Here is a 25650-nt window from a genome sequence, read left to right on the forward strand (position 1 = left end):
TGGTGCCATTTATACCTCTGAAGCAGAAAGAAATGATATAGCACAAAATTTGGCAAAGCCGTGTTGAAGCTGGTCTGTTCCAACTTAGCTGATGGCAAGGTGGGACCCTTTGAAAAAGCAGCTAAACTACGCAAACATTTGTACCCATTGCCCAGCAGTTCTTAGAAAAATAAAAAAAAGAAATACCTGCGGGCCCAGATATATTCATTGTAGCCTGTTTATAGTTACGAAAACTGGAAACAACCCAAATGTCCAGGGGACAGGAATCGGCCTGGCTAAAGGGAGGTGCTGCTCAACTGAAAGTTCTGCAGTCACTTCAAGTGGATATCGTGTATCATTCTGGAACATTCTCACGACACAATGTCACCTGAGAGCAAGCTGCAGCCCGGAGCGCCTGCTAAGATTCAGCCACACAACAGTCACTTTGGCATCTGGCCAGGGACTTCGGGGAAACCAACCAGGGGCCCCGTGACCCGGGAGGGAAGCTGTGGGCGAGTCCCCTCTGCTCTGACTTCTATTGTTTTCATGCCACCTGGGCAATTAAAGGAAAACAGATGGGGGTGGCTTGGGGGGAAGAAACAGGCAAGAGTTACAAATTTACCATAAAACACAAAATCTGATTAGGAAATTCAATTAGCCAGTTCTACAAGATGTTGGTGGGAAACACCAGGTTCTGGCTGCTCTCCGGAATTTGGAGAAGAGGAAGCAGGCCGCCCCCCGGCCGGGCACCACTCTCGGCGAGGCGCCGTGTGGTCTTGAGGACCACTCGGTCCTGGGGGGTCGTGTTCCTGGAGAGCAACCTGACTCGCCCATCATCTTCAACTGCCCGTCACCGTGTCCTGGGCAGGGACCCCCAAATGAAGACTTGGTGCCAATGCAAATGCCGCCAATCTGAGTGGGTCCCTGGTCTTCCTTTGCGACTGGAGGACACGAGGGGCGTGTGTCTCATTTCCATCACCCACTTACGATGTGGGGGCTGTATCTTCCATCAGAGCCTCAGGAACGGGGGGGGAGGCAGCAGCATGTCATGCACACTGTTGAGGGCCTGCAGCAGGACACGCGCCGGGGCGTCCTGCAAACCCCACGACCACTTTGAGAAACCCACACTGCCATGTCCCCTGCAGACGAGGACCCCGAGGTCCAGGGAGGTGCAGCCAGCGCTCGAGGTCACGGAGGTCATGACTCGTGGCCGTAGGCTCCTGAGAACGCCCTCAGAAATGTCCTGCCGCTGCTCCAGCCACCCCCGTCCCGGAGAGGGGCGGCAGCCACCCACGGTCCCAATGCCAGAGGGGAGCAGGGAGGGACCCGGGTGTCCGCCTAACTCCTCCTCGCCATGTGGCCGCCTCCCCAACACCAGGACAGAGGACGCTTCTGATGCTGCAGCCCCCAGGGTGCAGGAAAAGTCCCCTCACCCCCAGGGACACCACTTGCATTTGCCCTAAACGAGACCATTAGCTTCTAATTTACTTACTCGGCCAGGCCTGGACTTAATCTACTAAGCTTGCTCCTTTTCTTTCTTTCCTTTCCATTTTTTTCTCTTTCCCTTTCCTTTTCTTTTTTAAAGAGAAAATTTAAAATGTTTTTAAAAGCCTCATGTACTTTTCCCATTTCTGGCCCAGGGGGGTGTGACGGTGCCAGCGCAGCAGCTCAGGGGTACAGGACTTTACAACAATCCACAGCCCCAGGCCTGCAGGGCCCCGAGTGCCTATCTGCTCTCACCCCACGCTTCCCCCTTCCCTCAGCGAGGCTCGCTCCTGCCCCAGGGCCTTTGCACAGGCACTGCCCTCCACCTGAACAGCTCTCCTGCAACCTTTGGGCTTCAGATGAAATATCCTCCTCAGGCAAGTTTCCTCACCCTCCATCACTCTGTCTTTGCCTCTTGTTCCCTTCATAGCACAGACCACGACTTGCAATTATTTTACATGTTTGTCTGTATACTCAATTTTCTGCCTATTTCCTCTCTGAAAACCCCACAAGAGCAGGAAACGGGGGTGTCGGATTCAGCTGCAGACAAGTTCCTAGCACAGATCCTAGCTTATACTTGATGCTCGGTGAATACGTGGGAGGAAAGGCTGCTGCACTCTGTGCTTCTAAACTCTGCACGTGGAATGGGGGTCTGTGACGCGGGCCATCCCACGTCCTCTGCAGGGGGATGTGGCATGAGGCTGGACTCAGACTCGCCCGGACCTGGGTTTGAGACCTGCTTTGGTTTCTTACTAGCTGTGTGACCTCAGACAGGAGACTCAGCCTCTCTGAATGGCAATCGCCTCCTCTGTAAAATGGGAACACCACGTCAGCAGGGAGGGGACTGTGGACTCTGGCCTGAGGCAGGGCTGGGGGCCGGGTCTGGGCAGCCCCCACGTCCCCCTTTGCTTCGCCTACCCTGGCAGAGGGGAGGAAGTAGCTTTGACGGAGCATCGACTGTGACTGCACACCATACCAGGCGGTTGGAATGCAGAAGTGAATAAAACAGAAACCTCCCCCAGCCCTGGAAACTGCTGTGGAAAGCAGGAGACAACGCGGGGGCCCCCCAGCACCCTGGGTGTCAGGAAGGAGAAGGGTGGCTGCGAACGGGAAACCGAGGCCTGGACCCGCCCGGAGGGTCACTAGTCGGAGGCACGACTCGGGAACATCACAAGTGCAGGAGTCTTGGGAAAAGACGGACCAGGCAGAGGGAAGAGCGTGGCAGCAGCCCTAAGACCGGGCGGAGCCGGGCACACGTGGGGCTGGAGCGGAGGGTGGGAGGGTAGAGGAGTCGCAGGAGGCATGGCCACCCTCGCTCCCCTGTCCTGACCTGGGGCCACGGAGCCCCGTGCACGTGTCCTGTGGCCCAGAGTCAGTGCCGGCTCAGGCCGTGGCCACGTGGCAGGGGCCGGGGAAACCACCCCTACCTTTGGCAGTGCGTACTTCGGCAGCTTCATCAGGACAAATTCACCGCGACGATAAGAGACGTAGTATTTAGTCCGGTTTGTTGAGGTTGCCTAACAGGAGAGAGGAAACAAGTTTTTAAGGAGCTTGCTTTCCTGTCAAGCCAGAGCCTCATGAATGAAATACTACACATTGTATTTCAGCTGGTGAAATTTTACGTTGCTTACACCTGCTCTGCCTGAAGTAGACAGACTCCTATTCATCCTTCAGAGCCCCATATCAAATAACCCTCCTCTGGGAAGTCTTCCCCCACGTCCCTCAGCTAGAACTAACCTCTCTCCCCATGCACTCTCAGCACCTTGTTTCCCTGCATCCAAGTTATGGAACAAGGTGGAGAAAACCCTGTTCCCCAGAACTTCTCTTAGGGAGAGTACTTCGGTGAGCCACTGGGTAGAGGAAGATACAGGCCAAAGGTAAGCTCCAGCCACAAAAGATGACCACCAAACCCTGAGGCATGAGAGACAAAACAAGAGGCAACGCTTCCTGCGACTGTGGGCGTGGACGTGGCTGGCACTGTGCTGAGAGCGGCTCATTTGTTCTCATAACAAACAACTCTGTGAACTGTGATCACTTGCATTTTACAGATGAGAAAACCGAGACACGGAGCTGTCGTCTCCCACAGGAGATAACAGAAGAGCCAGGAAAAGAGGCGTCTGCTTCCTTGGGGACGGGGCAGGAGGAGAGAGGGACGGGAAGAGGGGCGAGGGGGTGGCGAAGGGGAGGCAGTGTCCTGTGACCTCTAGGCCTCTATGTGTGTGCGTGTGCACGTGTGAGGGTGTGTTCCCTGTGTGTGCATGTGTGTGAAGGCGCACACGTGTGCACACATGTGCACGCTTTCCGTTTATGCATGCATGTGTGGGTGTGCACCCCATGCATGTGAAAGCGTGAACATGTATCCCACACACACGTGTGCATGTGTTCTCTGTGTGTGCACAGGTGTGTGTGGGTGTGCATTCCATGTGTGAGTGTGTGGGCATGAGTCCTGTGTGTGCACGTGTGTGTGTCCATGTGTGTGTGTGCGCACGTGTGTGTGCATGTGTGTGTGCACGTGCGTGCGTGTGTGTGTGTGTGCACGTGTGTGTGTGTGCATGTGTATATGGCAACACGGCGCCGTGCTTAAGGTCACAGGCATCCTGCATCACTGCCCAGGCTGATTCCAGCTCCACCTCTGAGCCACGTGGCCTTGGCAGAGCTACATGACTTTTCCGTGCCTCAGTTTCCCCCCTGTGAAATGGGGACGGCGATATCAGAGGCTGCCTGATGGGCAGCTGTGGGGATGAGCGGCTGTGAAGCGCTTGGGGCAGCGTGTGGCCCCAGCAGGAATCACACAGGGGTTGGATACGCCTGTTATTGCAAATCAACAGGTACACAGCCACCCCTACCACACGCCCGCGGTGTGCAAAGCATCATGACCACATGATGACACGACCTCTCCAAACGATTCTGTCCCTGAGGGTGGGACGGTGAGGTCTGTGGTGGTCCGGCCCTCAGGCCCCTGGAGTGGGGAGTGTTGTGATGCGGGAAGCTCAGGTGTCCTGGGAGCTCAGAGAAAGGGGCCCCTGGGGGGAGCGAGGCCGGGCAGACTTCCTGGAGGAGGTGGTGCCCTGCTTTCTCACAAGGAAGAGCCACGCAGCCCGGAGACGGAGACGGATGACCTGCTCAGCAGGTGGGGGAAGACGGAGAGGGAGTGGCCGAGAGAAGTCAGTGTCCTTCTCAGAGCCCTGTCTGCCATCAGCTGAGCTCCAGCAAGGGGCTAAGAGAAGGCAGCACCAGGCTCCACGGGCCTTCCACCCCTGGAGAACTTTGCTTTCACCGGGGAGGGCACTGGGGAGCCATGGGCGGATGCTCAGGGAGTGAGGGTGTGCCCAGTCCCACTCCTGCCAGGAGCTGGTGGGAAGACAGCTGGGCCGTCTGCTGGGCCTGGTGGAGAAGGATCGAGGCCTTCAGAACTGCTGCCCCTCCTCATCCACAGGCTAAGGGGTGGCGGGGGGCTTGCGGTTGAGTTCTGAGGCTGTGGGCCAAGCAGCACCGCCACCTCGGAGAGATGCAAATGCGACTTTCCCCTGGTGAGTGGAGCCAGGCAAGGCCAGCCTCCCCCACGGGAAGGTTCTAAACACAGCAGCATCCTTTACGTTCGAATCTGCCCGCACTGCCATCACCTTCTCAGAATGGCCAACCCGGAGCCTCCGGCCGGGCTGCAGGCGAGCCACCAACCGGGAAGAGCTGTTTCTTCTCTAAACCGAGCTTTTCTTCTCTCGAGGGCGAGGTCATCTGGCAGCTCCAGCGGGGCCTTGCCCAGTGGTGAATGCTGCCCGCATCTGTCCCAGGCCTCCCGTGGACGGGGACTTCATGCCCATTTCGTGGATTAGCAAACAGAGGCTCAGAGGGGGAACAATGGCTCTGTGCAAGCCAGTCAGTGGCCCCTCAGGTCCAGACCCCCCACTCGGGTCTGAAGAAACACCCCCGAGGCCCAGGGCCTCTTTCAGGGCCCTGTTACCCTCCCCACAGCGTGGCTCCAGCAAAGGAACCAGCGCCGCTCAGCGGCCTGACTCAGGACCTGCGGACGCTCCGTGCCGGCTCCGAGCCCTGCCCAGGCGCTCTGTGGCCTCCGGGGGCCCAGCGCTCCCTGGGCGCCTCCTGCAGCTCTCCCTCAGGTGACCACTGCAGGTGACACTGCAGGCCCGCAGGGAGGCCATGGTGCCCGTCCTGTGCCGAGAGCCTGGCAGGCGCCCAGGCTTGCCCAGGGTCTCCCGCCCGTTGGTGGAGGGTCTGGATTCTCTGCCGACTCCCCAGCCAGTGCTCCTTCCACCAGAGCAGACTGTAGGTGTGGCCGGGGGCAAAGGGCACACCAGACACCCGCTGTCCCGTCAGGAGACCGGGCACTGCCTGCTCAGATGGGAGGACGTGCGGAGGGAGGGGCCAGGCACCCACCCTACACCCCCCGGGGCCCGCCGCCCGCCGCCCGCCGCGGCCTCAGTGAGCAGGACCCGGCCCAGGAGGGGAGCCGATGCAGGCAGTGCCCCCGGGGACCGTGCCCCACTGGCCGTGGCGCTCAGCAGAGCACCTAGTGTCCCTGAGCCTCTGTTTTCTCTTCAGTAAAATGGGGCTACAGCAAAGACGGGAAATGCTGTGAGCAAAGCGGTTTCTGGGCGTCTGTGCTCCCCGAGGAGCTCGAGAGAGAGCAGCCCTGTCACTGTGGGCCAGGAGGGAGGACGGAGCGGGTGACCGCAGGGCATCCACCCCTCCGAGCCGGACACGGCAGCGGCCCCCCAGAGCCGGGTCTCGGATCTCAGCCGTGGGAGCGCCGTTTGGACAGGTCTGGGAAGCACAGGCCACTGTCCTCTCCGCTACCCCATGGGCGAGGTGAGGTCCAGCCCAGACGGGGACAGAAGGTCTGGGCCCCACAGGCACCTACGCCCTGCGGCCACCGCAGAGGGCGATTCCCCTGGCAATGGCTGTCAGGTTCATCTCACCCCGTGGGCAGAGAGAAATGGCGGGAAGGGCCTGGGTCCCCCAAGGACCAGGCGGGAAGGAAGGAAAGAGAGGAGGGGGGCAGGGCCACCTCCCAGCGTTTCCCATGGGCTCCCTGCGGGCAATGGGCCGGAGAACCAGCACCGCAGGAGGGCAGCCTCCGGGTGGCGCCCCAGCCGGGGGTTAGGAACAGCTTTTCTGGGCCACTGTTGAGAAGGGCGGAGACCAGAGCGACTCAGGCCGTGAGCTGCACTAGCACAGGGGCCCCGGCCGCCGGAGTGGGCGCTGGGGGCACCGTGCTCACACCCAGGCTGGGCGTTCCCCTGTCCAACACAAACAGTGTCACCGGACACCAATGTCAGACCAGGCCACTTGGCGAGCGTGAGGGATGGGGACAGAGCCGAGAGCATGTGGTGACCACGTCTGAACACAGACAGACGGAACCACAAAATGACCACCCGCCCGTCCCGGCTGAGACGGCTGAGGGCCGCGTCTCCACCGGCTCGGCTTGGCCTCGCTGAGCCCCCTCCTTCCCGAGATTTATTGCGAGGCCCAATCATAGTGTGTCCCGCTTCCTGACGGCACCCAGTCCTCGGATCCTCCCGTTACCTCCCACGGCCCACCCTACAGTCAGGCCTCCCCAGCCCCTCTGCCTGAGACCCCCATGCTGCCCCACGCTGCTCTGAGTACTAACCCAACCTGTGCAGCCACAGGTGCCCCCGGGTCTCAGGCTGGGGCGCTGGCAGACCAGACAATTAGAATGTTTAGAAACCACTCGACATGGGAGATGGTTGTCAAAAAGCTGACACCGTCTTTGCTCTGATACTCAGCAGACATTTGTGGAAACGCAGTGCGAGGTGCAGGGGAAACAGCGGTGCTGAGTACAGAGCAGACCGAGAGCCCTGCCTCAGATTGTGACAATAAAGGATGACAGTGTGGCCTGGGCCGGGAGCAAGGAAGGCACAGGGCTGGGGCGCTCCAAGCAGGCAGCCAGTGGGCCTGAAGCAGAGGCGGAGGTCAGGGAAAGCTTCCTGGAGGAGGCGGTGCATGGCCGAGTCTTGGAGGAGGAGCAGGAGCTGGCCAGGTGGAGAAGGGAGTGCGGGTGTTCCAGGCACAGGGGACAGTGTATGCAAACACAGAGAAGGAATCGGAAGCCATGGGGCTGGCGTTAGCAGAGGGCGATGGAGAATGCGGCAGGGCTGGAAGTTAGGGCCGGGGGATGGCAGGAGCCTCTTGCCTGGCCTGCTGTAATGGGAGACAGTGATGCCCCTGCCAGTTCCAGCCCCTAACTCCACAAGGGCCCCTGGCACATGCGTGCGTGGAGAGGGGCAGCTGGGGTGACGAAGTGTCCCTGAGACAGGGCAAAGGGCAGGTTGGGGAGCACAGAGGGGCCTTCTGGGGAGACAACACCCAGTGGCTGCCCTCAAGGGGCTTTCTCTGTAGGATCCTTTGGATTTGTCTCATGGGATCCCAGAGGGCAGAACAGGGGCCACTGGATGGGAGTAGAGGAAACACTTCGTCTCAGTGCTGGGATGAACTTTCTAAAGATTTGAGCTAGCCGGGAGAGGGCTAGGCTGTTGTGGAAGGGGTGACTGCCTCGTCAATGGAGGTAATCAAGAATCGGCATGACCGATTCTTCACTGCAGTTGCTGAATGGTTTCTGAGGGTGGTCCCACCTGTGACCTGAGTACTCGTGTGTACAGGCAGCCAAGAACAACGACCAGAGACAGCCCTTATCAGTTCCAAAGTCACTGAAACCAAATGGGGCAAAACGGGTTTGAGCTGGGGGACCCGGAGCTGTGGGGGCTGGGGGCGGTCCTGGTGGGCAGAAGGGAAGAGGGGCGGATGGTGTCCCCGAGCCAGGGTTCTGGCTCGTGGGGCCTTTGGAGGCGCCTGCAGCCACCGCCACGGGTGCGGGGACGCTGTGAACCAAGCAGCACTTGAGAGTAAAGCAGCCATTTTACGCCTCCTGTCTGGGTGCTTCCATCTTCCCAGAGCGGCTTAGACGCCACGTCACCTCCCGCCGATTTCCAAAAGCCCAGAAGCGAGCCCACCTTAAAGAAGACGTAGCCGTCCTGCACGGTCAGGGAGCTGTGGTCGATGGGGCCCGCGAACGGGGCCGCGAGCGTCTTCTCGGAGCAGTTGTGGGTCCGGCAGGTCACGTACCGAAAACCTGCAGGAGAGAGAGCCGGCCCCGCGGCGCGCGAAATCTCAGACGTTCAGACCCCGGCTGGGGAGAGCCCGTCACGGGCCCAGGCACGGCGAAGCACTGGCCCGCTCCCGGCCCCGCCCGCATTGCAGGTGCTGCCGCGGGGCTTGAACGTGGGCTTGCCCGTGACACGCCGCGGCGGCAGGCGGCGGCTTTGGCCAGGCGCCCCCCTGCGATGAGCGCTTTTAGTCCTCAGGAAGCTATCAGTGGTCCCACCCTACAGACGAGGAAACTGAGGCTGAGGGAGCGGCGAGGTCACTGGTCTACAGCGCCAGCCAGCTTTTCACGAATGAAGCCTTCCTGCAACAGCCGCGCCTGCTCGCTCACGTGCCGGCCACGGCCGCCTCCACACTGCGACGGCAGCAGAGGCCATACCGCCGCCAGGCTGGAAAGATCAGTGGCCGGCCCCGACAGAAGACGTTTGCTGACCCCGAGCTAAAGTTGGGCAGGCGACTGTTGGAACGTGAGTGCCCGACCTGACCCACCTTCTCCCACTGCTCCCTGCCGCCCCCACCCGGGCCTTAGGCGATGGGCGGGGACCGCACCTGCACACACATGGCCGCCTGGATCCGTCTCTCTGGGAGAGGGACCTCCACCTGACCCAATGAGGCTGCGGGCAGGAGACCCCCACACACTCCCACCCAACCAGCCCTCGCTGGGTGCGTGCAGTCACCCACGGGAAGGGACAGCACAGGGCCACCGTAGGCACCACAGCGCCCACCAGGGCACGGGACCCCTCCTGCCCTCCTGGTGTCTCTACCTAAACAGGGCTGGGCCTCAAGGGTTCTTTCCCCCTAACTTTAGGCGACCACTTTCATCTCTTCAAAGATTTGCGGTTGAGCAAAATCGAATGCGCTTTCCTGGCAGCTGCTGCTGTCATTTCCAGTCCATCCGTCTTCCCAGGGCTGGGGTCCAGCGAAGCTGTACAGACGGGCTGGAGCCCACGTGCCTTGGGAAGCTCTTCTCTCCAGTGTAGGGGGCGGGCGTGGGACTCCGTCACCCGGACCAAGGTGGAGCCCAGCAAGGGCGCTCGGAGTCCTCAGAGCCCGTGGGGCACATCCTGCCCACGGCTCCGGGTGGCCGGGCAGCGTGGAGAGAGCTGAGAGGCCAGGCCTGGGGCCAGGAGGACCCACGCCTAATTCACGGGCAGGGTCATCTCCGTCTCAGTTCCTCCACTGTGACATGGACGCTACTGACCACCTCCAAGAGCTGTTAGGGTCCAGTGAGACAGCAGCACACAGTAGGTGCGCAGTCAGCCTCGGCGGGGCCACTGCCCACACTCCTGAACCACGTCCAATTCCCCTTCAAACCGCCTGGTCACTCCCTGCGGTCCCCACTGAATTTCCTGTCGTGGGCCTGCCCGGCGGGACACACGGTGGGGAGACCAGCCCAGGCCAGACTCAAAGTTGACAATCCACTCATTCACTCACTCACTCACTCATTCATTCCCTCCCACACTCACTCATTCACTCACTCACTCATTTGTTCACTCATTCATTCATTTGTCCACTCATTCACTCACTCACTCACTCACTCATTCATTCACTCACTCAGTCACAGTGTCCCAGCATCTGCTCAGGGTGACTGGCGTCTGACCATGTGCTTATTCACTCGGCAGCTCTACTGGGGACACAGTGGTGAATCAGTCAGACCCTGCCCTGTCCTCCAGGAGCTCCAGGCCGGGGAGTGTGCAGAGCGTGACAGGGCACCTGGGTGCTGTGGAATCCAAACGAGGTGGTGGGCAAGGTGGGAGGGCCGAGGACAAGAAGAAAGAAGTCCAAGACAGAGGCAGGGATGTCATGAGAGACAAGCACGCCTGCAGCTGCTCTGTCGAGCCCAGCTGGAGAGTCAGGCCCCGTGTCGCCCCTTGCAGGGCCTGGGAGGTTTTGGATTAGTGCGTGGAGCATGGCGGGAGCAGGGGTCTGAATTGGCCTGGGACCCTGTGACTGTGGGCAAACCTGGGGCCTCGCTGAGCTTTGTTCTCCCAGTGAGTGGAGCAGAGGTGACAAGAGCACCTGCTCCACCTCCCCGGATGGCGGGTCCAGGAAAGCGCTGAGGGTTTGGACACGGTAAAGGGACCCAGCAGTAGCTTCCATCCGCCGAGAGCTTACCCCTGCCATCCCTGCACTGAGCACTGTGTGTACTGACCCATTTCACAGATGAGGAGACCGGGCGCAGGGAGGCAGGGTAACCTGCCCGGGGTCACGCGGCTGGCACACGGTGGGCTGGGAGCTGATGCCAGTGCTCCTGTTCTTGGCCAGGACCCTGTGTTCCCCGGCACCGACCCTATGTGCCACACAGCATGTCCCACGCAGGGAAGTGCACTGCTCTGCACCTGTCAGCTCCCACTAATGTTAAATGTGACTCTGCCCAGGTCTCCCCTTGAACAGAAACCAGCAGGAGGAGACCATGAGCCCAGCATCTGCAGGGAAGTGTGGTCAGGACAGGGACCGGCACCCGGGTGGTGCCCCCCTGCTCTCCTCCCTCCCTGCTGCACTCGGGGCCCACGGCTTATGCAATGGTCGACTGCGTCTATGCTGTCTCCCACCACACAAGGGGCAGGGCTGTGTCTTGTTCAGCTGTGTGTCCCCAGCAGGGTCAGCACTGGGCCTGGCCCACAGGGGACTCAGTAAGTGTTTGTTGAATGAAAGTACAATCTATGGGTCCTCTTGGCTCTGATGTTCTAGAAAATCCCACGGTTCTAGAACATTCCATGGTTCTTCGGCCAATATTCTTCCCTCAGGAGCACAGAGAACCTTTCTCAGAGCATGCAAGGCCCCTGGGCTTGCTCTGGCATGAAGCCGGCTGGGTTGGGGTGGCCAGGCCCCCGCCCCACTGGAGGGGAAGCCATCAGAGGCCCCCCACCCCCAGCACTCAGCCAGGGCCAGGAGTGGGGGCTGAGTGAGCAGGAAACACTCAATGCTCAGGGGCCAGAACAAATCGCCCTCTTAATAGACTTTTCCACTGGAGCAGAGCTCCTTGACTTCAATTTATCCCCAGCTGGAAAACAAGCCCATCTAAAATTATGCCACATCATAACACAGCGAGGCTGGCTGTGCAGGGCCAGCCACCGAGGACGAGCGAGTGCACACGGGCACAGGAGGCTGGCCGCAGGTGAGGACGCTCAGGGACACCCGGCATAGGCACCCCTCCCAGCTTACCTCCTCCAAGGTCCTGGGCTTCCATGTGGACTAAGTCAGGGTCGGCATCCACCCCGGACACAGCCCTGGAAAAGAGGGGCTGAGGTTGGCGCCAGGAAGGGTGTCCCTCGGCCACTCGCGGTGCCAGTGTCTATCCCCCACCCCACAGAGCCACGTGGCCTCCTGGGTCTGAGGTCACCCTTGCTCTGTGGGTCAGAGGTCACAGTCCTCCCCGAGGGCCAACCTGCTCCTGGGAGGCACTGGAGCCCCTGCGTCTGCCTTGCGGGGCCCGGGGTGGGCTTGGCGTTCTTCTATGCATACTACTGCTTGCAGAGGACTTTCTCCTTTACAAGACACTTTCCCATCCCTTTTGTGGTGTTTTTTTTTTTTTCTTTTTTTGTTGATCAAGACGATCTTAGGAGGCAGGGCCACGCGTGGGAATATCATTCTAAATTTGCAAATTAGGAAACTGAGGCTCAGAGGAGCAAAGCAACTCCCCCGAGGGCGCACAGCTGTGAGCGGCAGAGCCGGGGGTCACACGGGGTCCTCCTCCCTTGACCCCTGCTCCCTGGCCTCGCCACCAGTCACCGGGCGCCCCTGGGAAGGCGCTGCTCTCAGCCGCGGCCCCTCCCTGGAAGGGGCAGAGTGATGGTGTTGGTCTCGGGGTTCAGGCAGTGCCTGGAGCACAGAGGGGACTGTGGCTGAGCGGACGAAGACGCATCCTAGGGTCCAGCTCCGTGTCCTCCAGGGAGGCAGGGACGGGGTCCAACCACTTCAGCGCTGACCCGGTGCCGCCCAGCGCAGGGCCTGGCACCCAGGATGTGAAGTGCAGATTTTTCGAACAGAAGGAACCTTGGAGACGACCTGGTGCAGAGTCTCCCAGATTTACCGTATCCGTGGGTCAAGGGGACTGTCATCTACCCACAGGGGCTCCCTCTGAAACCCTCCACCTTCATCCTTCTCCTAAGCAAGGACACCTGGGCGTCGTGGGTCTGACGAGCCGGTTAGATTGTGATGATCTGCCTCCAGGCCAACAGGACTATTGTGACCCATCCACCAAACCCACCCCACTCAGGGACACTGACCTAACGGGGCACACTTACTTTGCCGAAGAGCAAACTGAGGGTCAGGACGCGGAGGTCACTTCCCGCAGTCACTCTGTGCCTGGGACAGACATGCTGTCCTCCCCACAGCCTGTCCCCACGGCCCCTTCCAGACGTCCCGGCAGAGCGCCCACTCTCCCACAGCCCCTCCCCCATCACTGACAGCCCCACCCGGAGTTGGTGAGTTCAGTTCTCAACCCACCTCCCAGGGGGCCCGGTTTGCTTCACCGCCTCCCAGGCCCAGGTGCCCCAGCTGGCCCCAGGTGGACGGGCGCAATCTGTAAGTGGGTCTGAGCGCCACGGCCCCCGCAGATGCTCCATGCCAGGAGCGGGTTGGGAGCCCCCGCAGTGCACTGATGTTTCAGACCGTGGGCACCAGCATCGATCTCTCTGACCCCGGGTGGGGAGTCTCGATGTCAAGGTGAAGCGTTGAGTCAGGCTTTGTGAATAGACCTTTTGTGAGCTCCGTGGAAGTAGCTCTCCCGCCTGACAGTTCTCTCTCTTTTCTGAATCAAGACGGACATTGTTCCCTTTACAGGAGCACTGCTGGGTCCTCAGCTGGGCACAGGGAATTTTAGTCTGACAATCCATCATCTGTACAGCGGGCCAATGACACCGCCTGTTCCCCGCTCATGCACTCACTCACTAATTCATTCACTCACTCCTTCACTCACTCACTCACTCACTCATTCATTCACTCTTTCTATAAGTTCATCCACTCGCCGCTCCCATCCTTCACCCTCCCACTCCCCCATCAGAGTGTCTCCCACTGCCGTTTCTCAGCATGGCCGTGGCACCCCTGCACTAAGCACACAGCACAGTGGGCCCGAGGTCCCTGCCCCAGAAACGCTGGTCATGGGTTTTGAAGATCACGAGAGACTCTGCATTTATAGCACATCACAGGAGCCTGGCTCCCTGCAGGAAACCACAAGTGTGGACCCCTGTGCCTTCTTGTCAAACAGCAGGCACATGACACGGCCCACAGGCAAGCCGATCTCTGGAGAGCGAGGTGCTCTGGGACTGCGGGGAGTTGATTTTTACTCCTGCTGGATGCTAAGGAAGCTCTGATGCAGACGGTTCTGATAAAGCCCCAGAGGCACTGCAACCAAGCCTGCGGCGGGTGGAACAGAGGCACTGCGGCCGGTCCCACAGCTGGGCGGGCACTGGCACCGACGGAGGAGGAGGCTAAGGCTTTCCCGGGCGAGCGCAGAGCTGAGCGGAGCAGCAGACACGGCCACGCCTGGTGAAGTGCAGGCGGCCAGGCTGCCCAGCAGAGCGGTCAGCAGCACGGCCACAGGCCATGAGCAGAGGTAGCCACAGCCCGGGGCTGCTGCTCCCTGGCAACCTGCCCTAGGACAAGTGCCTCAGCCTCTCTGAGCCTCAGTTTCCCCCCTGCAACCTGAGGGGAAGACTCTCAGGGGCTGTGGTGTGGATCCCATAAGAAGAGGCGTTCAGTCTCAGTCTGGTGCCTGGGGGACGGTCAGCAATCACAACAGGGCAGCCACTGGGCGGCTGCTGGTAGATTTTGTCCTGGGGCCACTGAGAGACTGACAGGAGGGTGAAGTGACACGCTCACGGTGGGCCCGGACGGAACGCAGCAGGTCCCCCCAGCGCTGTCCGCCCTGCCGTGCCCACAAGGCCACCCCAATGAGCCCACTTGTTGTTTAGCTTCTCAAAACATAAGTGGTCAAGCTTCAGACAGAACACGGGGCTTTGGCAATTCCCGCTGTCAGTTCAAGGACAAAGAGCGCCTTGGAAATGCTGTCGAAACAGCCTTATTCACTGCTTACGGGGGGCCCCCATCACCGCACCGTCACTGCCACCACATTCCAGGAGAGATTCTGGTCCCCAGCGGCCAGGCATCTGGCGTGACTCTCTCACACGCATAACAACTCAGAGCAATCTGAGAAACTTGGGGGAAGAAATAACATGATTTGCCCAAGATAACAGCATGTTTGAATCAGCACCCCAGTTTACTTTCAGTATCTGTGGGCTGGACTCTCTCTCCAGCTGGAGGGTGTCCTGGGAGCTCGGCCAAGGCCCAGATGCTGACGCAGCCTTGCCTGTCACTGGACACCCCATGGCAGCTTGGCTGCTCTGCCACTCCCCTAGGCCACCGCAGCGGCTCAGAAATCCCGCCTCCTTGCCCCGCCCACCTCCTGTGAGGCCTTGGGGACAGCAGTTGACATTAGTGACAAGGCCGGTGATTGATGGCGGGGCTCCAGTTTCCGAGGCAGGAACTGGGCCCTCCCCTGGGCGGCCACGTGGAGAGAGAGCCATCACTCTCCCACCAGCGAAAGGACGCTGACCAGGAGCCAATATTCCAGCGGAGACAAAGCTTCCCTTCAGCCCTGGGGCCATTAGTCAGGGAGCCAGCTCCTTGCCAGGACTAGCATGGACACGTATGTGGAGCAAGAGGGGACAGGGGCGCCATTCCCACCACGTTTGTCCACTGGAGAGACAGGACTGTGGCTGGGCGAGGAGGCCTGTGCAATAGCCTGTTGCACAAATGAGAGAAGGAAGGGAAAGGATACGAGTGTGTGTGTGTGCACGTGCGTGCGTGCACACGAGAAAGAGCATGCGGCACAAAGAACACGTGTGTAGCTGTGCGAGTCCCCAAAGGCAGTTTCAGCAGAAGGACGGGTCCTGGCACTGCTGGTAGGAGCTAATGCAGCTCTGAGCCGGCTCCTGGCCTCCAGCTCCCTCTGCCGCCCGGCCCTCGGCCAAGTCCCCATCCTCTGTGGGTCTCACTGGCTCATCCCACAAGCATTTCTTGAGCACCAGAGTTTTCTCGTTGGTGCAGGGAGACTAGAACACTGCTCCAAGGAGTTGTCGAGTGGCTCCCAAGGGAACACAAATGGGGAGCCAGGGCCAGCTGCCTGAACGCGGGTCCCCAGCTTGCCAGCTGCCCGCACCTGAGCCCCCGGGCATTTCCTCCTTTCCCTGCATGGCACGTCGGGGGCATGTTCCCAAACCTACTCCACTCATTGAACCAAACGGGCCAAGCAGGATGACCCGCAGGCTGTGGGAGGGGAGCCCAGGCATCGAATGGGGCAGGAGACAGGGCTGAGGTGGGCAGAGGCCTAGGAAGCTGTGGGGCAGAGGAGGCTGCACCACGGGGCAGTTATCAGGGGCCAAGTCACGACCTGGGGCAGGAGGAGGGGCCGGAGGGGTAGAGGAGGAGAGAGGGGCATGGGGGAGGACAAAAGGGAGGGGCGGTGGACCTACTATGCGCTGGGCACTGTGCCAGCTTTATGTACATTAGCATCTCTTCCTACTAGGGAGGAAACAGGCTCAGAGAGGGGCTGTCAAGTGTGTGAAGCTGCACAGCTGGCTCCTGTGTGCACCCGTGGCCTGGACTCTCAACCGTTTCCTCCCTCGCCCCAGCAGAGCAGAGAGGCACCTTCAGAGGTCCCCATGGGATGAGGAGGTGGAGGGCAGGGTCAGAGCAGGAGAGGGCGGGGAGCCCCGAGCTGGGTGGGGGCTGAGGGGCCCTCAGTCCCCAGGGGTGTACTCTCACCAGAACACGTGGTCTTTGGTCACTCGCTCCTGCAGAAGTGTCCACTTCTTCCCCAGGTCAGATGACACATAGAGCTTTAGGGCAAAAAGAAGAGAAACAAAAGTCTGGTCACAACGTGAGGAAGGAGCCTTTTCCCAGAGACGGCGATCGCTCCTCCGTGACGGATGCCCAGGGAAAGGCAGTCTCGTCCAGCCCTGGCTGAGGACCTGCTGGTGGCAGGCCCTGCGCTCACACGGGGTACAGACCAGCCCCCAAGAGGCTGAAGGTCAGGCGTTGGGGCTCCATAAAGAGCCATTCCCAACCCCAGGCCAGGGGGTAGGAGCCAGGCATGAGGTTCTCCGAGGAGAAACCCAGGGAGCCTTCCCAGAGGAGGAGTCTGCAAAGGGCTGGAAATGTGCAAGAGGGTCAGTGCAGGAACCAGCAGCGTCCCCTCCGTGCAGGCTGGTTGGGGCCTGAAAACCAGGCAGCCTTGCGGGTCTGTGATCACCGCAGTAGCAGGGGGCCTGTGCTCACCAGGGCCCCGAGCTTGGGGTTTAAATGCTCTGCGGCCTGTAGCTGACTTGAATTTCCTAATAACTTTATCTTTGAATCTGAGTTTTGTACATGAAGCCTGATGGAACAATGAGCTTGTGTGGGGCTTGGTGCCTGGGTTCCTGTGTGGTCCTGCCTCCTGCCGCCTCCCAGGACAGACTCTGGGCTGCCCGCCCGTGCCCTTGTCTGCACCCTGCGACGGCTGCATCCTCCACCCCCAGCGGAGCCCAGGCCAGGAGGGTCAGGGTTGGGCGCCCTGCGCACTGAGTCAGGAGGCAGGGCCCCTGGGCCTGGCAGGGTCTGTACTCGCCCCACGAGGGTCTCTGTACGCAAGGGAGCGTGACGTTAAATGGCTCATAGAAAACACATGACAGGTCGAGACGGAGACTGCTGAAGAAAGAAAAAGGGCTTGTCTTGGTTTTTGAACATTTCTCGTTCTGCACTGGACCCTGCAAAGGACACAGCTGGCCCTGCCTGAGACCACCAGGCCAGGGCTGGATAAGATGAGGTGCTCGGGAGGGCTGAGGCCAGTGCCATGCAGTGGAGGCAGCGGGGCAGCGCTGTGTGTGCAGCCTCCCCGATCACAGCCAGACGCTGTCCAGCCAGGGGCAGCAGGCTCGTGGAGAGGAGGAAAGGGCTGCAGGAGAGGCCCATTTAGGGAGCTGGACAGGCCCTGGGAGGAGGGGCAGGGGAGGCTCTGGCCTGGGGATCCCGGGTGGGAATGGTGCCTTCAGCAAACAGAGAAATGCCAAGTGGAAGGTGCAGGCACCACGGGGCCAGACCCAAAGCTGCTCCTCTCCCTCTGCTGCCCGTGGGAGGGTCCTGATCAGACTGCAGCGGATGAGACAGTTCTGAGAGGGAGGTGAGATCCGTCCTGGTGGGGGGAGGCAGCTCTCCGGGGACCGCAGGACGGGTGGGTGGGGAGGGGCAGCCATGTCCGTGCTGCACCAGCCCCCGCCGTGCTGGGGACCCAAGAGCTCCGCTTCTCATACGAGAAAACCGAGGCTCAGGGAGTCGGCCTGAGTACGCGAGGCGGCAGCACTGTGCGTGCAGCCTCCCCGATCACAGCCCGACGCCGTCCAGGACCCATCTCCTCAGCAGCCGCCACACACTGGAGGCCAAGAGGAGGCTGGACGCTAAGGTCGCTGGACACAGGAGCGCCCGGGCCAGGAGAAGCTGAGGCTGAGGGCCACGAGAGATGGGCTGCGCCTCCCACGGCCTGGCCATGCTTCCTGAGCTGCCAGCAGGAAGGGAGCCCCGGGGGCGAGCCTGACCCGGCCTCCTGTCCGCAAGCTCACGTCTGAGAGGAGCAAGCGTGGACCTGAGAGCAAAGGACTGCGCGTGAGCACAGACATCCACCACACGCTGAGAGCAGGGGAGGGCTGGTGCCTGGGCCCCGGGAGCCAGAGGAGGCTTCACACACACACACACACACACACACGCAATGCACACACGGATACATGTGTGCGCACATTCATACCACGCATACACGTGCGCAGAGACATGCACACACAGAGACATGTGTGTACACCCATGCACACAGGGAGACAGACACACACAGACCCACATGTGCATACAGACACACACAGATACCTGTGTATGCACACATACTCTCATGCACACATGGAGAAACACACAGATGACACAGAGAAACACAAGCAGACACAGATGTGCACACACACATGCTTACACAGACAAAAGTTCACGCACATGTGAACACACACAAACACAGAGACACAATCACACATAGGCATCACATACAGAGACACACACAGACACACCTGCACCCACACATACGCACAAACACACACTCTCACTCACTCCCCCAAGCCCTCCAATCTACTGGGCGGGCCTGAGGGTAAGCGGGAGCTGTGGGGTGCACTCCCAGCCTCTCCTCCAGCAGCGCCTGGCGGTCCTGCCCTGAGGGGCACACACAGACACCGGGAAGCAGAGGAGGGAAGAAGCCCTTACCCCCCGCTCCACCTTTGGAGGCCTCTCTAGCAATGTCCACAGTGGCCAACAAGGGAGCGTCCCTGGGGGCCTGCTCTGGGAATTCAGCTCCAGAGCAGTGGCTTCACAGCTCAGCCATGGGGGCTCTCAGAGGCCACCCCTCTCTCCCCTCCAGCCTAGGGGCGCAGTGGTGCCTCCCCTCCCTCCAGCCTGGGGCGCAGTGGTGCCTCCCCTCCCTGCAGCCTGGGGCGCAGTGGTGCCTCCCCTCCCTGCAGCCTGGGGCGCAGTGGTGCCTCCCCTCCCTGCAGCCTGGAGGTGGCAGTGGCATCTGCAGCCTCTGCTCCTGGGTAAACCTGCCTTCCTGGTCCTGCAGGCCTTCCAGTGCCACTGTGAGCAATTCCCTCGGTTACAGGCCCTCATGAGATTTCTGGAGAGTTCTTGATTCCTCATTGGACACCGCCTGTTGCCTGGCATCAGACCACCCTCTGAGGGTCACAGGGACGCCTGCAGGCAGAGGAAGGCACAGGCCGTCCCAGGGGAGGGAGCCCCTTAGCACGGGCCCGAAAGCAGGAGGTGTGGGGGCGCTCAGCCAACAGCAGTTCCGGCCCCGGGGGCTGGGCCTCAGGCAGCGTGAAGGCCAGCGTCACTGCCAGACACTGGAGAATGGGACACTGGAGGATGGGCAGACCTGTGACCTCCTCTCTCAGGGCTGGGGGCTCAGGGAAGATTTTAAGCAGGGTGGTGACAGCTTCGCTCACGGGTGGTCCCATCTGCTCTGTTCGCGGGGAGGTGAGTGGGACGGTGGAGTGGTGCCCTGTGGAGGCAGTCTGGTGGCCTCCTCTCTCCAGAGTGGCCAGGCAATTCCCCAACAGTGATACTAGGACACCCAGGACCACGGCTTCCGACTGCGGGGCCAGCGGACCTGGGTTCAAACCCCTGCTCTCTTTGCAGCGAGCCTCAGTTTTCCTCAGCTGTAGAATGGGGTGACCATCCGCCAGAAGGTCAGGGGATCAGCGGGATCACGGCATCAGAGGTCAGGTGAGCGACGGACACATGGCACGTGCACAGCGCACACTCCCTTCCCGTCCTAGAACATGGGGCCGTCTCCGCTCCTCCCTCTCATTGTTGTGTCCGTTGGCTGTGTGCTCCTTTGCACCCCATACATTCCACTCCCGACTCTCAGGGGACGAGCACACAGGGACATGAGAGGCGGGGGTGGGCAGTTCTATAAATCCTATGATCCATGTCCCAGTTCATCTTTCATTCGTGTTACTTTGTGGGTTTTTTGCCAGCTCCCCCTCTCAGTGGGTGGGTTTATGGGGCCACTCTGCACTCCGTCCCTGAGAGCAGGGCAGGCCACGGGGGTTTGAGGGATCCTTGGCACCCATGAAGCATTCCACGCACTGGCCTGCTGGATCCTGTCACACAGGCTGGGCCGTCCTCGGGGATTTAGAGCTGAGACACCATACAGATGTTGTAGTGATGTCAAAAATACTGAAAAGCCTGCTGAGCCCTACCGGAGCAGGAGGCTCACACAACACACCCACTAGGGACTCTTTCGTGCCCGTTCAGACAGGCAGGGAGCGTGCTGAAAGGGGAGATCTGAAGTCCCCAGGGCCGAGCGTCATGCCGGCTGTCATCCTAGACGGAGAGCTGCCTCAGAGACGGCGAAGACCGGGCTGCAGATGCGCAGGGTGATGCGCCCTCGTGGGCTGGCGCCCCTGTTCAGTCCGCCCCCTCCCACGTGATAACTCTGCTGGGTCACAGCCTCCTTTCCCCTTGCCAACAACAAACAGCACCCCAGTGCTCAGCCTTGGAAACTACAGACCCCCGACTGCCTTGGAGGGAAATTTCAGTCAGACGTCTCCTCCCTCCTCCTGCAGCTGCAGAGAAGCAGACACAATAACCCCTGCACAGTGAGCCCTCCTCCAACACATGTTCTCCTGACCGTGGTGTCTTGTGAGAAGATGCCCCACTTCAGGATGGCTGTTCCCACCCGTAAAACTCACCGGAAGCCTCTAGAAAGAAAGTCATTCTGAATGGTTGTCTGACTTGATACTTTGTGACTCTGGTGATGATAGTGAAATCAGTGTCCCATTTTCTTAAACTCGGGAGTTTTCTTTGCTAAGCCACTCTCCTTGCTCTCACCTGCGTGGAGAAAACAGCCACGACTGCTGGGCTTTCTTGTTCTAAGAGGTGGAGAGTCTGCATCTTATTCAGTCCGTCTGCCACCCAGCGCCAGGCCCTGCCCCAGCTGAACCCCTCCAGGGCTCCCCAAACCGTATCCACTTAGAATGGGTGCCCCTTCTCCAGCTCCCTCATGCCCCAGGCTCCAGCTACGTTCCACTATTTGCTGTTTTCTAAAACCACTTTTTTTCTCTCTCTTGCCTCTGGGCCTTTGCACATGCTGTTCCCTCTGCTGGAACAGCCCTCCTCCTCTCCCCCGCCACCCGGCCAACTCCTGTCTTTCAGGGCAGCCTCACTACCCGAGTCTACATCTCTGCAGGTGAGTCCAGTCTCCCAGCCTGACACTCAAGGTGTCGAGTGGTTGCCCCGGGTCCCCTCCCCACCGACCCTCCCTATGGTGGAGTGTAAGTCACACGTTCCACTGAAAGGAAGCACCCCACCCCCAAAAGTGATCACACCCCACCCTAGGCTTTTGTTCCAGCTCTTCTCTCTGACGGGACAGTGTAGCAGCTGGCCAGGGCCACCATAACAAAGTTCCTCAGATAGCGGCTTAAACAACAGCAACTTATTTCTTCCGAGTCCTGGAGGCTGGAAGTCTGAGATCAAGGTGTGGGCAGGGTTGGTTCCTTCTGCAGCCTCTCCCCTTTGCCTGCAGATGGCCGTTGTGGAAATTAATAAAAGAAACCTTAACTAAACTGGAGTGGGGAGGCCCGTAGGGGGAGCTCTCATGCCCTATCACACACTGTCAACTACACCAACCAGGAAGAGACCTGCACTTGTGTCTCAAACCACTTTACTACTGAAGGAAGATTTCTCTCCCACCTGGCAACAGCCCAGCCAATAGAAACGCCACAGCTCAGCCAATGAGAAATGCCGCAGCTCAGCCAATGAGAAATGCTACAGCTCAGCTAATGAGAAATGCCGCAGCTCAGCCAATGAGAAATGCTACAGCTCAGTCAATGAGAAATGCCGCAGCTCAGCCAATGAGAAATGCTACAGCTCAGTCAATGAGAAATGCCGCAGCTCAGCCAATGAGAAACACTGCAGCCCAGCCAATGAGAAGCTGTTGCCGCCCTGAACTGTCACTTTCCCCCAATGGACTTTCTTTAGAACAGCCCCTCCCTACTCCCCCTTTTTCTCTATAAAAGCAGCTCCCGTCCTTTGTTCTCTGGATTTGCCTATGGTTTGCCACAGCATGCACATCCTGAATTGCAATTCCTTTGGCTAGTCCTGAACAAACTCATTTTGAGGATAAAATAACAGGAAAATTTGCTTTTTAAGTTGATTCCATCTTCTGTCTATGTCCTCACGTGGTCGTCCCTCTGTGCACGTCTGTGTCTTAATCTCCTCTTCTTACAAGGACTCCAGTTAGATTGGATCAGGGCCCAACCACATGACCTCATTTTACCTTAAACTATCTCTTTAAAGACCCGTCTCCAAATATGGCCCCATTCTGAGGTATGGGGGTTAGGACTTCAACATATGGATTTGGGGGATGTAAGTCAGCCCATAACAGAAGCACCTTCCACCACCTGCACCTCTGATGTCCTCCCAGCCCAGGCCGAGCTCAACTCATTGGGAGCTTTTCCCGACCCACAGCCTTGCACTCGCCAAGAGACGAGCTCACGCCACTCTGAGACATCTAGCTGTTTGCTTTGTTGCTTCCATGTCTTGGGAGTTTTATTTCCCGCTTCCCTGCAAAGCACGTGCTGCTCATGCACACACCCTGCCTTCCTTACCTCTCTGTCACCAAGCCTGGCCCGGGACCCGTCGCTGCTGGGCACGCTGAATGAACAAATTTGACGTGAGGGCAGGGGCTGGCAAACTTTGTAAAAGGCCCGCTAGTAAATATTTTCAGCTTTGTGGGCCATGCAGTCTCTGCTGAAACTGCTCATCTCTGCCTTCGGAGCAGGAAAGTAGCCAGAGACAACTCACAAACAAATGGGCGTGGTTGTGTGCCAATAAAACTTTATTCAAAAAACAGGTGGTGGCCATTGTCTGTTGACACCTGCTCTAGGGTATGTGATAAGAAATTATCCCCTTTAATTTTTACAAAAGGGCTTTGGGGAAAGTTTTCATCCCCTAGAACATACGCTTCAGGAGGGCAAGGAACTCATCTGTCTTATAAGCATGTGGAGTCGTGCCTGGACCATAGCAGGTTCTCCATAGATATGTGTGGATTGAGCGACTGGCTCGACTGAATTTCCGTTAGGGCCTCAATGGGAGAGCCCGGCAGCAGCTGTGGCCTTCCATGGAGCCAGGCACTGAGCTAAGAGCTTGTCAAACGCTACTTCATTTGACACCACCCCCCCATGAGATGGGTAATTTCCTCTTTACACATGAAAGACCTGAAGCTCAGAGAGGTTAAGTAAGTTGCTCAAGGTCACACGGTGTTCGATTACAGCAGCAAGTCCCATCTCGTAGACCTGAGTGTAAGGTACCAGTGGCTGAGGAATCCCTCCCAGGAAGGATAACTGGTCACCTCTAGTCCTTTCTCTGGGCCATCAGAGTGACCAGGCCAGGTCCCCTGCCACTTCATGCCTCAATTTACCCATCTGTGAATCGGGAGAGCACTGCTCATATCCTCAGGCAGTAAGTGAATAAAAAATGAGTCTGTAGCCGTCAGTCTCGGGGAGCCAGGTAATAAAACCTCCGCATTGATGTATGGCATTAACACTGCCATCACTGCCGATGCACGGGCATTTATGACGCCTGCCCCAGGATTTTATGGAGCCTTTCCAATTTGCTCTCAGGGGAGGGGATTTTATAATGCACCATCGATTGCTGCAGAAATAGAACATTTCTGCTTGATAAAAGACAAATACCAGCAAATAAACAAGAACAAACACAGCAGGGGCCTCCCAGTTCCCGCAGCTGAAACCTGCACAGCAGTGTCCTGTGGAAGGGTGATTGATTCAGGCTCGCTCGTCCGAGAAAGGAGTGGAGGCGGTGAACCAGGACACACGTGCTGCTCTGACACGAGGAGAAAATGATCAGAGTCAGAGTGAGGGAGAAGGAAAGGCGAAGGAGCAGGACGAGGGCAGAGGGAAGGGGCACTCACGGAAGCACGTGCCCATAGGTCTACACAGTTATTAGAGGCACTGCAATTCCGCCCGGGGTTTCCGGGACATGTCGGGTGTGGTGGTTGGCACTCAGCACCCTTCCCTCCCTCACTGCAGAGCCTGGTCGTACTGCAGAGGCGGGAAGTGAACTCCACATTGCTCAGACTCCCTTGCAGCTAGAGCTCTGGGGCAGACAGACGCCCTCATGGAAGGCTGGGAAGGCAAAAGGGACATGGAGACATTTCCCTGCCACCTTGGGCTGTCTTTGCTGGCCAGCAGGTCACGGGGACTTGCTCCAGCACCTGTCCTCTAGCTCTGGACGGTGGAGCAGGGGTTGTGGTGGAGGCAGCAGCTGGACTCCGCAGTCCAGCATCCAGTGGCGGCTCTGGGGGCATTACCGGGCAGTGTGGACTGGGGCGATTTCAGAGGCCTGGACCTTGACATCAGCCGTGTGTTCTTGACCTTGGTAAGCCCAGTGGGGGTCCCGGCCCCCCACCTTCCTCACGGGCAGAGGTAGAAGCTCCCCGGGTGGGCCAGCTCCACAGGCTTCTGGGAGGATCCTTGGGGGCCCGACCTGAAGCCCCCTCTCCCAGCTCCCCCAGCAGTTTAGAGAACACCCAACCCCCGGTAAGTCCTTTTTTGCTCTAAATATCCAGAGTAGTGTCTTGCTCCTGCCCTGACTGTCAGACTCAAATGGTCAGAGCAAGAAGGAACTCATACCGGAGTCTAAGATTCTCATCACTCACAAAACTGTTCTGTTGCTCAGACAAGCCCAGCTTCCTCCCACTTCTGAAGTCTGAGGTCAGAGAGCGAAAACGGGGTGCTGAAGCTTGTAGCCCCGTGGGCAGCTCACCTGCCCACTCACACTCACCGCACCCACCATGATGGCCACACCTCTGCTCGCCCCTCCTATGAGAACGCTTGCCCATCCCACCCCCACCCCCGCTGCCCAGACAGCACTCTTCCTTCCCTTCAGCGTGGATACATGCAATCACAGTTCTACTTAGGCTGGAGGATTTTAGGGGTGCATTTCCTTTTCTTGTGCGGTCATCTTTGTTGTTCTGAAGTTGTATTAAAAAGTAAATGTACATCCTGCTCCTTTCTAAGCCCCTGTTCAAACCTCCTCCTCCAGGAAGGCTTTCTTGATTGGCCACCCAAGGTGTATTTTTGCCCTTTCTAAATTTCTGGTAGGCAGTCCCAGGCTCAGATCAATTTCCCACAGAGCTGGGAAGCAGAGGAGGTTCTTGATGGGGGCAGAACGAAACATAACAGTGGATGTCTCGATGTTTTAGAGGGAAGTGCCAGGGCTCTGCGTGTGAGCAGGTCCGAGGTTCAAGCACAGGGAGGCAGGTCAGTCAATTTCGTGCTGGTGGTCCCCAGCAAGCTGGCATGGGAAGGTACTGCCGGCCCTCACATCCTGTGATCCCAGGAGCCCACTGCGCTTCTCTGAGCCTTGAAACAAAGCCACTACGTTAGGCCTGCACCAAGGAGGGCTGTCCAGGATCCACATAAGGTCCTCAGAGCACCCCGAATTATAATGACACCACAA

At 59.1% G+C, this 25650-nt stretch overlaps 1 protein-coding gene across 2 annotated transcripts in view; it reads right to left on the bottom strand.

Moving 5' to 3' along the window:
• The window catches only part of SORCS2 (sortilin related VPS10 domain containing receptor 2), a 512852-nt gene that overhangs the window by 61682 nt on the left and 425520 nt on the right, over positions 1–25650 (bottom strand). For both annotated transcript variants that reach the window (XM_087434882.1, XM_087434881.1), the window contains exons 5-8: positions 16372–16445; positions 11770–11834; positions 8454–8572; positions 2892–2981 (exon numbers count right to left, since the gene is read on the bottom strand). In XM_087434882.1, coding sequence (XP_087291008.1) covers positions 2892–2981; positions 8454–8572; positions 11770–11834; positions 16372–16445 — 348 coding nt within the window. The remainder of the gene's footprint in view (positions 1–2891; positions 2982–8453; positions 8573–11769; positions 11835–16371; positions 16446–25650) is intronic.

This window comes from Ceratotherium simum, chromosome 8 (genome assembly GCF_057802395.1).
Source record: "Ceratotherium simum simum isolate JZ-2026a chromosome 8, ASM5780239v1, whole genome shotgun sequence".
In the NCBI taxonomy this organism is placed as follows: Eukaryota; Metazoa; Chordata; class Mammalia; order Perissodactyla; family Rhinocerotidae; genus Ceratotherium; species Ceratotherium simum.